This window comes from Panthera onca, chromosome F1 (genome assembly GCF_046562875.1).
Source record: "Panthera onca isolate mPanOnc1 chromosome F1, mPanOnc1 haplotype 2, whole genome shotgun sequence".
Taxonomy (NCBI): domain Eukaryota; kingdom Metazoa; phylum Chordata; class Mammalia; order Carnivora; family Felidae; genus Panthera; species Panthera onca.
This window is the reverse complement of record NC_138355.1, coordinates 19,763,906-19,777,102: the sequence shown is the minus strand read 5'-3', so window position 1 is coordinate 19,777,102 and position 13,197 is coordinate 19,763,906. Positions and strand designations below refer to the sequence as shown.

Sequence of the window (13,197 nt, the reverse complement as noted above, 5' to 3'; positions counted from 1 at the left end):
ATTCCAACCAGTAAGTGGTGTTAATCAGAGTGTAACTAGGACATCAAATTTGTGGATTTCTGGTAGATCATGAATAGGACACCCTCTTTTCATTTGTTTGAACCTGGGTCTGAGCATGATCTGTAGATTTCATTTGGTTGCTGTGCCTCTCATTCCTGTTTTCCTCATGTCACTCATTTGTCCTGTACAGTGGCCAGTATCTGGCTGTGTGCTTCATGTGTCCTTTAGATTTGTCCTCTGTCCCTAAAAACTCAGTTACATTCAGAGGCTTGGCAAGATTCAGGCTCGGTTTTTAAGGGATGAATTTTCACAAATGTGCTGGGTTCTAGTTCCTGTCACATCAGAAGGCATATATCTGGAGTGCCTGCGTGGCTCAGTCAGTTGAGCGTGTGACTCTTGGTTTCAGCTCTCACGATTTGTGGAATCGAGCCCCACAGAGCCTGCTTGGGAATTCTCTTCCTCCCTCCCGCTCTCTGTCCCATCCCACTCACGCACTCTCTCAAAATAAAAAAACCCACAATGTATTATTTCTGAAATAAAAATTCACTATTAACAAAAAAGAAGGCACATATCTTGTCCGGCTTTCAGTGCTAATGGATCAATGGTTCAGGTGGGGGCAGCCTGCTCCCTGCATTCATTGTCCCCTAAGGATTTTAACATTTCATTGGTGATTTTTACCCTAGTCTGCATTTCATTAATGTTACAATAGTGATTTTCTAAATTCCATCATTGTTTCCTCTATTAGCTGGCAAAAATTTCTTTAAGGAATTTTCCTTTAATGACATTTCCCTGAAATACATTTTAAACCCTACCAAATTTACCCTACCACTTTTACCAGATTCTGATTATTAATCATACTTTTGGTTAATCCTCTTGGATTTTTTTCCTCTATGTGTATGCTTTCTCTTCTCTAACTGCACTGGGAAACACGTCACGGGCATCTTGCTCTTACTCCTTATTTCTAGGGGGGAGTAATTCTAAAACAAATCCTCCCTTTTTGAAGCCTTTTGTGACACACTCCTGGATAGATTGAACTATTCCATTGAACAAAATCCTAATCAGCTTGAGTGAACATAGCAATTGATGGGTTTTCATTTATTTTTGCTTTATAGTTACTGCTTTTGTAAGCCATCTTACAACATGGCAACACTAATACTATACAAAGATGTTTATCATTTAGGTTTAGCTTTAACTTAAATATATTTAGAGAAAAACATTTGTGATTAGATTATTAGGGCATGGTAATGTGTTGTGTATATAGATTAAGCTGTTCACAGAAATAATTCTACAACCTTGAAGTACACAGGTACAAATTTGCATTTTATGCAAAAATCCAGGTTTTATTTTTACTTATTCTTACATTGGTGGGAGGTGATGTCAGAAACTTATAGGCAAACGAGAACTTTTGTTTTCTACCTCTTAGCTGAACAAAAATACACACGATGTGGCATTATCATTAGGCAAGACTTGCTTTTTTACATTTCACACAAGAATACAATATTATCCTTTTTTGAACGAAATGCCCAGATTACTAAGGAAACCATCTTTGGAGGAAGTGTTTAATAAGCATATTTAAATAAATCCTCCAGTAGAAATGGGAGAATTCATTGCCTTTACTTAGAAGAAGGCTATGTAAGTAGTTATCTGTCAAATTTATCTGTGCAGCTCACCAACATTTCCTCATTGGAAAGATCAGTATTTCCACATCACAGTCCCCAAAATGACTTTCAAGTCTCAAAATTCTGTGTCTCCTTTGGCTTGCTTCTCTCTTGATTCCACCCAGGCTTTATTAATGGTTCGCTTCATATCATCATCTCCATCTTCATAAATTTTCTTTAGAACATTCATCAGTCCCTCACTAGGATCTGTTTCAGTGTCATAGGAGGGCTTTCTATTAAAAAGAAAACAAATAATGGAGATACAAATATATATATATAAATGATCCCATTTACTGCTATGTCCTTAACATAATGAATGCCTCCAGTTCAACCAATGTCCAAGCAGGGCAAATTATCTTCTTCACTTATTAAGTGCCAGATCACATAACTGGCTCTGAAGAAACAGTAAGACAAAGACATAGTCCTGTACTCAGGTAATTCGTTCTCGATTTAAAATCAATTCAGATAGCTTCTAACCCTAACCAACCAAGTGCACGCAGGCTACCGGGGAAGGAGTGAGAGGAATGTGGAAGACTAAGCAACTCAGTGTAGGACATGGCCACTGCAGGATATTTAGAGCAGAGTAACAGTTTGACCTAGGATGGAAGTATCTTTAAATGAACACTTTTTGGAATGGTCATTAATGGATAAAAATACTTTTTCACTCTACACCAGTGACTATGAAACTAAATTACGTGTAAGAAACTTCTGTGGAATTCTTAGACTAATGAAAAGTAATCTCTGAGAAAGGACCTGGTATCCATATAGGAATACCACTGGCTTAGTGTTAAGAACCAGTACAAAATAGCCAATCAAAACTAAAGCCCTGGGTATAAAGCAGCTTGCTGGACATGTGCCCTCTTTTGGTAGGTTCTGACAGTTGAAAGATAGAGGATAATTGGGTTACTCAGTGGACATTAAGAGGTAAATGGTCAAATCGCAGACTACAGCTCTTCTCCACCATAGCAAAGTGTTAAAAATCTACAATCCCAGCAAAGAATACATTAGAATTCTTAAAGAAATGAAAGTAAACTCACTCTTTTTCTTTGCATTCTTTTTCAACCTGAGTCAGGTAGTCCCACCTCGTGTTTTCTGCTTTCTTTCTACATAAGATAAGAACTGTATCTGTCTTAACCTGGAAGAAAAGCAGGAAAACAAGTACAACTTACAACACATGGAAAGAGCATGGATATTTGGAAAACATTTACTCATCAAGTTACTATTACGTGTAAGACCTGTTTTACGTGTAATACTTTTACAAATAGGCCAGAGTCCAAACACTCATGGAAGAGAAAGACCATAGACGAGTAAAATTGGAATACCTTCAAATATAAAGACAAAAACCAAGCTAAGGTGTCAGTGGGCTTCAAGGGGGAACTTCATTAAGAAAGGCCTCTGTGAGCTGAAATCTGAGCAGTGGCCCAAGATCTGGAAGAAAGGGCACCGCAAGGAGAAAGGCTGTAAAATGGGATGATTTTAGTGTGTCTGATAAAAAGAGAGTGGTTGAGATTTTGGTGATTGAAAGAGTTATCTTAGAGGGGTCAGAGATAGGCAGAAAGCAAGAGAATATACTCTTTCAACAATGATCCATATAATTCCTAGGATTATTTGAGCATTCAATTATGGGATTAATGGATGAAGAAGGAAGCAGTGAGACACAAGATAATTCATAAATTACATTCTAACAGTACCTTTAACCTGCTACATAACTGTGCAAACACAGATGGCAGAATGGCACATCTATGTACCAGATGCATTAAACCCTATTTAAATTAAGTAGGAAAGAGATTATCTGAATTAGTGAGAAGTATGCATAATAGTTTAAAAGACTGTTTTACAGCTTTTACTAACTACAGTTAGGCTGAGTGCTGAAGTCCTTTTATGTTTCGAAATTTTACATATCATGCTAATAATAACTACCATTATTTAAGCACTTTATATAATTTCACTTTAGTATATAATTTCAACTGTGTAAAACAAATCACTGCCATCATACAAATGAGGAAACTGAGGCACAGAAGGATAAAGTGAGCTGCCAAAAGTCACAACTAGTAAATGGAAAAACTGGCATTAAAAGTCAGTTCTCACTCTAAACCAATTTTAATAGTTTATTCCCTCTCCCGATTTTAATGGCATTATTCCCTTTAATTTTTTTTTTTGAGAGGGCGCAAATGAGTGAGGGGGCAGAGAAACAGGGCTCACCTGAAGTGGGGTTCGAGCTCAAGAACAAAGATCATGAGCCGAAGTCAGATGCTTAACTGAGCCGCCCAGGCACCCAAGAATCTATTCCCACAGGAGTTGACAAATGGCCAGTTAGTATTTCAGGGTCTGGTGCAGCTCCTTGTTTCGTTATAGCACAAATGCAGCCCCAGACAACACCTAAGTGAGCACAGGCATGTTCCGATAAAGGGATCAGGCTGTAGTTTGCTGACCCCTGTTATGGAGGATAAATTAATTCTAGCTCATCTCAATTCTAAATCAACCAGGTTCAATTTAATGAGGTTTTACAATATTATGACAAAAGAGCAAACTTACTTTTTTTGAACTGCCTTCCACAGAGATGGGTTTCAAGAGATTATTCACAATCATGGAGTAACTCTTTCCATTTAGATTCTTTACCAAGAGATCAAATGACCTACAACACAACAGTGAATACATAAAGCTTTGTGCTCTACAGCTCTTGTGGAAAAAAGACATGAGTTTTATTTCAGGATGTGCATTTGGCCACCCCTGGTGAGAGTAACCTCTTCGAAACACGTATAAAGGACAATTCTAAATTTAAGCAGTTTTAGAAACTGCAAGAGAAAAGAACTGGTAATAAGGCAATCTCGGACCAATGATCACTACCTTCCCCATTGTGAAAACTCACCTCTCTGTGAAATGCACCTGCACATTCTCAGTGGGGATTTGATGAACTCCAGTTAAGGTAATGTAGATTTTCACAAACTTATCTGACTGATCCCATCCTAGTAACAAAAAAAAAGGGACATGAGTAAAGTCTCAGTATCTCTAGAACAGCAAATGCAAATGGCTCCTTAAACTGGAGAAAACTAAATTCTAGTAATAGAAACATGGGGGGAAAAATTAAAATAGAAGAATTTTCTAGATGGAGAAACTGAACTTCATAACAGTTAAGCAATCTACCCAAAGTTAGGCAAAGCTAGTGGTAGAACTGAGATTCAAATCCAGGTTTACTGAACACAAAGCCCATGTGTTGTTTTTTTTTTAATATACCTTAGAATAAGGAATATGAGCATTAAATACATTCTTTTAAGAGTCGCTCATTTTTCTAACACCACACACACACAAATAAACTCAAAATGGATCAAAGGCCAAAATGTGAGACATGAAACCATGAACTCCTAGAAGAGAACATAGGCAATAACGTCTCTGATACTGGCCATAGCAGCGTTTTTCTAGATGTGGCTCCTGCGGCAAGGGAAACAAAAGCAAAAATAAACTATTAAGACTAGGGGCGCCTGGGTGGCTCAGTCAGTTGAGCATCCGACTTCAGCTCCGGTCATGATCTCACAGTTCATGGGTTTGAGTCCTGCATCAGGTTCTGTGCTGATGGCTCAGAGCCTGGAGCCTGCCTCAGATTCTGTGTCTCCCTCTATCTCTCTGCTCCTCCCCTACTCACACTCTCTCTCTCTCCTTCAAAAATAAACATTAAAAAAAATAAACTATTAAGACTATATTAAAATAAAAAGCTTCTGCACGTAAAAGGATCATCAACAAAATGAAAAGGCAACCTATTGAGTTTGCAAATTCAATACTTGCAAATAAGGGGTTAGATATTCAAAATATAGGAAGAACTTATATACAACTCAATACCAACCCCTGCCCCCCCCACCAATCCAATGAAAAAAAAATGGGCAGAGGACCTGAATAGACATTCTCCCAAAGACCTACAGATGACCGACACAAAAAGATGCTCAATAATCATCAGGGAAATACCAAATCAAAGCTACAATGAGATTATCACCTTACACCTGTCAAAATGGCTAGAATTAAAAACAAAAACAAGAAATAACAAGCGTGGGTGAGGATACGGAGAAAAAGAAAACCCTGTGCACTGCTGGGTGGGAATGCAAACTGGTACAGCCAGTGTGGAAAACAGTATGGAGGTTGCTCAGGAAATTAAAAATAGAAGTACCATATGATTCAGTAATTCCACTACTGGGTATTTACTTGTGGAAAACGAAAACACTAACCTGAAAAAATATGCACCCTATGTTTATTGCAGCATTATTTATACTAGCCAAGATAGGGAAGCAACTTAAGTGTCCATCAAAAGATGAATGGATAAAGATGTGGTATATAGGATACACATGTGGAATATTACTCAGCCATAAGAAAGATCTTGCCATCTGCAACAATATGGAAGGACTGGAAGAGTATTATGCTAAATGAAGTCAGAGAAAGAAAAACAAATACTCTGATTTCATTTATATGTGGAATCTAAAACACCAAACAAAAGCAGAAACAGACCCATAAATACAGAGAACACACCAATGGCTGCCGGGAACCACCACAGGCACAGTACAGTGGTAAAGGGGAGTGGGAGACCGAGGCTTCCAGTTATGGAATGAATTAAGTCGGGGGGAATAAAAAATACGGCAGGGGGAATATAGCAGATGATACTGTAATAGTGCCAGATGGTGCCAGATGGCAGCTACATACAGCATAACACAGAGATACTGAATCACTATGCTATGTATCATTATGGGTCAACTACACTCAAAAAATTAAGCACCCCCCCTCCCCCAACAAAACAAAACACCCAGCTCATTTTCTTTTTGTGGAATTTTTCTCCTAAATATCCTAATATTTCTACCTAAATATCAATAATTCTCTACTAAACTGGATGGCTAAACATCAGCACCATCTAATTTCATAATCCTTTCTACTTCTCTAAGCAGTTAAAAGTCAATCATAGTTTCCTTAATTCCCTTCCCTGACAAAGTAGAATTCAGAGTCCAATTCATCCAAATACAATTTCACTAATCAAGATCTACTAAATGCCACTGAGGCATACGTTATCAAACTATTCGTATTATTCTCTAACCTAGATGAATGGCCAACACAAAATACACATTAACTTCACGTAGAAAGTATATTCTAAAAACATATATGTATTTATCATATATATAGATTAAATACATATATCCCAGACTGTCCCTTGCTTAGTCCTATACAACAGAAATGTACTGGTCATCAAAAAAGATGTCCTAGAGAGAGTTCTGCAGAACCTCGTCCAGTTTCTTCCCATGCATTCAGTCCATCCCTGAACGCAAATCTAGGTTCCTGGGTGCATGCCATAATCCTACAACCTCAGACCAGTTTCCTATGGTCAAGTAAGTACACAGCATTATCTCCTTATTGTACCACAGTTCGTCTCTGAAGCAGGACACACTGCTTTTCATTAGGACAATACAGAAAACACTGCCTTTCACCTCCCCAGGCGTGTCCTCTGCTCATGCGATCCCCTTCCTTTCCTCACACTTGCCAAACTTGCCCTCCAAACTCAAGTATCTCTTGTAATTCTCCATTCCTTACCTCCTTCAGATTACATCAGCTGTACTCCCACAGAACTTCCCAAATCTCTATTCATTTAAGCAAACGGGAAGTGACTGCTACATGCTAGATGTTGTGAGCACAAAGAAAAATGACCATCCCTCCCCTCATGAAAGCTCCTCACACCGAAATTGCATTGTTGCAAACAACCTACTGAGGGAAAACAGCATTAGTACACGACCCAGTGTTAGTTGTAGGTCTGTGTTCTAACCACACCATGAGCGAGGATCGGGTCTTGGTCACTGTTGTTGCCACGAGCCCAAGCACAATAGTGGCACATATTAGGCGCTCAAAGATGTTTCTCGAATATAACTAGATTCCCTTCCTCAGATAATACTGGTGGTTGTTTGGCAAAATATAATGCAAAACATGATTAAAGCAAAACAATCTGTGTTCCTCACATGCTGAACATATTTCAGAATAGGTTCATTTTTGTTGCTACTCATTGTACTAAATCATTTTGCTCTCGTTAGAAGCTTCTAGAATGTATTCTTTCCTTTCTTCATCGATGGGTCTTCTCTTTCAAACCACCAAAAGCAAACACTGAGATTGTTTTAAAAACTGAGTTTGTTAGTGGGTCACTACTCAGGAATAAGTTACTGGAAGGCAGAAAGAGCTGGATGTAGGGTAGTGAGTCATACCGTAATTACTGATTTTCACGGTGTATCCCGTTGTAATGGGAGCAACCACAGCAGCTGGCTTTTCACTGTCAACAAGTTCTGCTTTTCTCTGTGATTTCTGCTGCACCTTGTTCTTGATTTCAGTCTCGATCTTGGATTTTTCAGTCGTAAGGGCATCACGTACTCTTTTTCTAGTGGCCTTTTCCAGGAGCACCTTCACCTCTTCTAGATCTTTCTGTAGCTGTGTTAAAACAGAAGGTAAGTTAGCTATGATAGAAAAGGTAATAGCTGGATATTATGCCCACTGGTCATTTCAATTTACTGAAGAGCTAAGTATTAAGAGGCTCATTTGAATTTTCTAGGGTTGGTTACAACCTGGGATTCTTTTCTCCAGCCTATAGAACTGTAAATAACTAAAGCTTCCTGGTTTTTTTAAGGAAAATTTAATATTAATGTAGCAAGAGTTAATTAAGCCTAAATTTTTCACTCTGGTAGATGTTATCTGCCTTTGTTTTAGAACATTTTACTTACAAGATATTTCTGTGATTCATAAAGCTGGATGAATAAATCTTTAAAAAAAAGAAGCTAATTCATGGATTTCCTTTTAACATCTCTTCCTAGTCATCAGATATTAGGAATTTTAAAAATCTTTCAAAAGATGAGCAAATACATGATGAACAGGGTAAAATGCTATGGTAACTTTACTGAAGTAGTCTTTCTGTGATTGTTCCTCAGACTCCTACCCCAAATGTTACACATCAATAAGTTTGCATTTTTAAGACAAGAAATAAAAAAATACCTATTTTTGCTTTTAAGAAAATGTCTTGGGGCGCCTGGGTGGCTCATTCGGTTAAGCGTCCAACTCAGATCTGGTCATGATCTCTCAGCTTGTGAGTTCGAGCCCCGCGTTGGGCTCTGTGCTGATACCTCAGAGCCTGGAGCCCACTTCAGATTGTCTCCCTCTCTCTCTCTCTGCCCCTCCCACACTCACACTGTTTCTCTCTTTCAAAAGTAAACATTAAAGAAAAATTTATTAAAAAAAAAGGGGGGGGCGGGGGAGAAAGTGTCATTCTGAATCTCAGGGGTAATGCTGCAGTCCAAAGTCTGGGTCTTGGCTGCACCGCACAGGAGACAAACTTAGGTGAACAATCCAAAGTGTGACATACTCCTGGTGCACTAAAAAACCCACCTGTTTGTTCTTCTCTCCTCATGTGAATACACTGCCTGCCAGTGTCTATTTCTACTTTCTGCAGAATGGGCCAACATTTTATGAAGAGTGAAAGATAATTAATCAGCTTAAAACCTTTTCCCCAATTATCCTCTGATGTACTGCAAATGCATAATATCCTTACAAACAAGGGTTTTTCTTAAAATAATTTTACATTCTGGCTTGATTAATAACAACTTGACTCTAGCTGAGTTCTTATTAAAAAAAACAAAAAAAACCACCTTAGTATAGGAGCGCCTGGGTGGATCAGTGGGTTGAGTGTCTGACTCTTGATTTCCAGTTAGCTCATGATCTTGAGGTTCATGAGTTCAAGCCCCTGCATCGAACTGTTAGCGCTGAGCCTGGTTGGTATTCTGTCTCCCTCTCTCTCTGCCCCTTCCCCAAGCACAGGGGCATGCAAGGTCTCTCTCAAAAATAAACATTAAAAAAAACCCCTCAATATAAAAATCTTCAAATGCTTTATAACTTAGTATAATGTCCAAAGTAGAGTGTTATGGTCTTGTTTATTTGTATTATTATTTATTTTTAATTACATCCAAGTTAGTTAGCATATAGTACAACAATGATTTCAGGAGTAGATTCCTTAATGCCCCTTACCCTTTTAGCCTATCCCCCCTCTCACAACCCCTCCAGCAACCCTCTGTTTCTCTGTATTTAAGAGTCTCTTATGTTTTGTCCCTTATGTTCACCTGTTTTGTATCTTAAAGTCCTCATTCATATGAGTGAAGTCATGATATTGGTCTTTAATTTCACTTACTATACTACCCTCCAATTCCATCCACATAGTTGCAAATGGCAAGATTTCATTCTTTTTGATTGCCAAGTAATACTCCATTGTGTGTGTGGGTGTGTATCTATATATATATCTATATATATATAGATAGATATCATATATCTATATATCTATAAATATCATATTTAAAGTCTTGTTTCTTAAGTCTTACAAAATGTAGTAACAAATTCAAATGCTTTCCCGGTCTTACATTATCTCATTTAACTCAGATGCCCCTCCTTTTACTTCTCTGTAACTACTAAGATGGTATACAAAAAGTCCAACTGTGGCCAGTCTCCTGTCCTTATCTACTCTTCCCACCCCCAAAAGTCCTATTACTAAGACAACAAACCCTGCAATTTCATCTATTGAGCACAGAAGCAAGATGCTTTAATTCAAAGCAATAATTTATCATGGTGGTCTAAAAAATTCACATTGATTCTAATACCAATATGACAAAATTTTTGAAATGTAAAATTAGTATATTTGTTCCCAAGTAAGGATTCAGTTAACAACAAAAACAAACAGAAAATATATCAAGTCTAAACAAAATGTTTTATTTCTTGACTGTACAGGAATTGTTTCTAGAACACTTAGGAAAGAACTCTGAGAATTAAGCAAGGAATTCTCAGGCCTCATTACAGCCAATTTTGGCGCTCACCTACTACAAATGGAAGGTATCCACTGTAAGTCTGAAGCAACTCACAGAAGGCCTGTTTTAGGTAATTCCTCAGTTCTTCTACTTGCAAACCTGAAACCAGTAAAGTTGATCCCTTTGGTACTTTTCCTACCCACAAGGTTTAAGAAGTAATTTAGGAGGCATTCATTTGTTTTCTTTATGCAAAATCCCATACCCCTTTTATCCCCACCCTTAAACACATTCAAGCTTTAAGTATTTCCAAATTCTTCACCAGGGAGCATTAAAACCAAAGTGCCTCAAAACAAAAGGACTTGAACACAGCCACCAACCACATGATAAAAGATGTTCAACATCCTTAGTCATTAAGAAAATGCACATCAAAATCACAATAGGATGCCATTTCACACCCACTAGGAAGGCTAACGTCAACAACAAAAACCCCTGAAAACAACAAGCCTTAAAAGGGTGGACAGAAATTGGAACCTTCATACACCTCTTGTGTGAAGGTCAAGAGGTGCAGCCACTTTGAAAAGAGTTCACGTGCTCCTACAATTCCACTTTTAGGTGTATACCTCACAGAATGGAAAATACACGTCCTCATAAAAAGTCGTACACAGTATTCACTGCGGCACAGTTCAGAATAGCCGAAAATCATCCAAATGTCTGTCAACTGATAAACAGAGAAACAAATGTGGTATATCCACATAATGGAATATTATTTGGCCATCAAAAGGAGCACATGCCACGCTTCGGATGAACTAGAGATTATGATCAGTGAAAAAAGCCAAAAGTAAAAGGCCACATACTGTAAGACTCTACTTATAAGAAATGTCCGGAGTGGGCAAATCCATAGTGACAGTGTAATTAGAGGCTGCTGGAGGGAGGGGAAGTAGGAAGTGACTGCTTAGCAGACACTTAATAGGTTTTTGGGGGGAGTGATGAAAATGTGGAATTATAGAGCAGTGACAGTTGTGTGACACTGAATATTTATCCTAAAAACCATTAGACCAGCGGTGGGTGTCTCAGTCAGTTAAGCATCCCACTTCGGGATGCTCAGGATGTGATCTCCCAGTTCCTAAGTTTATGCTCAGCATCAGGCTCTCTGCTCTAAGCAGAGCCCACTTCCGGTCCTCTGTCCCTCCTCTCTCTGCCCCTCCTCTGCTTGCCTTAAGATAAATAAACATTAAAAAAAAATTTTTTTTAAATAGCCAATACTTTAAAATAGTTAAAACAGTGAATTTTATATCAAACAAAAACTATCCCAGAAGTGCCCCTAAGTGTGTATTTTTAAGTACCTCAACTGAGAAAAATTCCTTATTTTGAAAAGGATTAATACTGAGTTATCCATGTGTGTGACTGTAAAGTCACCGTAGAGATGGTTTCCTCAGGACACATGGAAGGAAACCCAAGGCCTAACACATACCATAAACCTGGGGCAAGGTATTCAGACCCCCCCCCCACACACACACACACACTCTTTTTCTTCATTTAAAGCAGATTCTTAGACTTCCAAGTCAAGTCTGGGATTTTTCAGACTTGTTCGTATTGAGGAAAAGATTTCCAGAAAACAAATCTCGTTAATAGTCAACACTTTTCTGTAAATAACAGTAACATGCAGTGACATCCTACTTAGGCCAAGAAAAGCGCAATGTAAGTATTATGATTCCCATTTTGCAACTGTGCAAACTAAGTCTTCAAAAAAGTTAACCCGCCCCCGTTCAGAGTTTATAGAGCTTTCGAGAGAAAAAGGCTATCCGCCCCCCAACCCCCGCCAGTCACAACTAAATTTTGCCAAGCACGGTCTGAAACATTTTGGATACTAAAATGTGGCACCGAACAGCACAGTTATTTGCCCAAAGTAACACAGCTACTCATATGCGGAGAGAAAACAGGACGAGAATCCAAGTGCCGGGAGCAAAGGCTTCTCACCTTCCAACCACTTCTACGGTGAAATGACCCTCGGTTTCTGCAATCAGCACTAATTTAAGGAAGCTTCACGTCCTCGGGCTAGTATAGAAGGGGCAGACGGAGCCGGAGGAAAACGTGAAGGTGACCAGCTCACCCAGGTCCACCGCGGGCACTACCTGCAGCCGGGGACCGCGACACAGCCCCGCGCCCCCAGCCACCGGCTCGGGCCGGGGCTGAGCGGCGGACGTCGATCGGCAACTTTCCCCGGGCAGCGGAGGCCGGAAGCCGGCAGGGGCCGCTGCAGGTGGGCGGGTGGGCGGCCGAGGCGAAGCTCGGGGACCGGAGAGGCGACCACCGAGCACCTTATCACGGTAAACAGGGCGTGAAGGGGGTGGGGGGCGAGTGCCGGGAGACAGCGGTGAAAGCCCCGCACGACCGAGTGAGGACGATGAGGCCAGACCCTTACCTCTTCCAAAGCTGAAGCCATGGTCAGGCTGGGTCAGGCAAGGCCCGAGCTGCAGCCGCGCAGAGCAGAGAACAGGAAACACCACCGAACCCGCTCACCCGGACGCAGGCCCCACCCGCACGAGGAGCAGCGCTCGCAGCCCGTGCGCACACTCGACCCGGCGCGACACCCAGCCCGCCTCCCGCACGCGGCGCCTCTGGAACCTTCGCGAGCCCGCCGTCGCCGCACCCCCTCGCCCCCCCCGCGCGCGCGCGCGCGCCGCTCACCTCGCTCAGCCCCGCCCCGCCCAGCCCCGCCCCGCCCCCCGAGCCTCCTAGTAACGCTCAAC

At 40.3% G+C, this 13,197-nt stretch overlaps 1 protein-coding gene across 1 annotated transcript; it reads right to left on the bottom strand.

Moving 5' to 3' along the window:
• Positions 1–1,319: 1,319 nt before the first annotated feature.
• CACYBP (calcyclin binding protein) lies at positions 1,320–13,067 on the bottom strand. Its single transcript, XM_060643565.3, has 6 exons — positions 12,870–13,067; positions 7,877–8,096; positions 4,528–4,624; positions 4,194–4,293; positions 2,696–2,793; positions 1,320–1,891 (listed from the first exon to the last, which is right to left on the bottom strand). The coding sequence occupies exons 1-6, from the start codon at positions 12,888–12,890 to the stop codon at positions 1,735–1,737; spliced, it is 693 nt and encodes a 230-aa protein (XP_060499548.1). The 5' UTR covers positions 12,891–13,067; the 3' UTR covers positions 1,320–1,734.
• Positions 13,068–13,197: the final 130 nt, after the last annotated feature.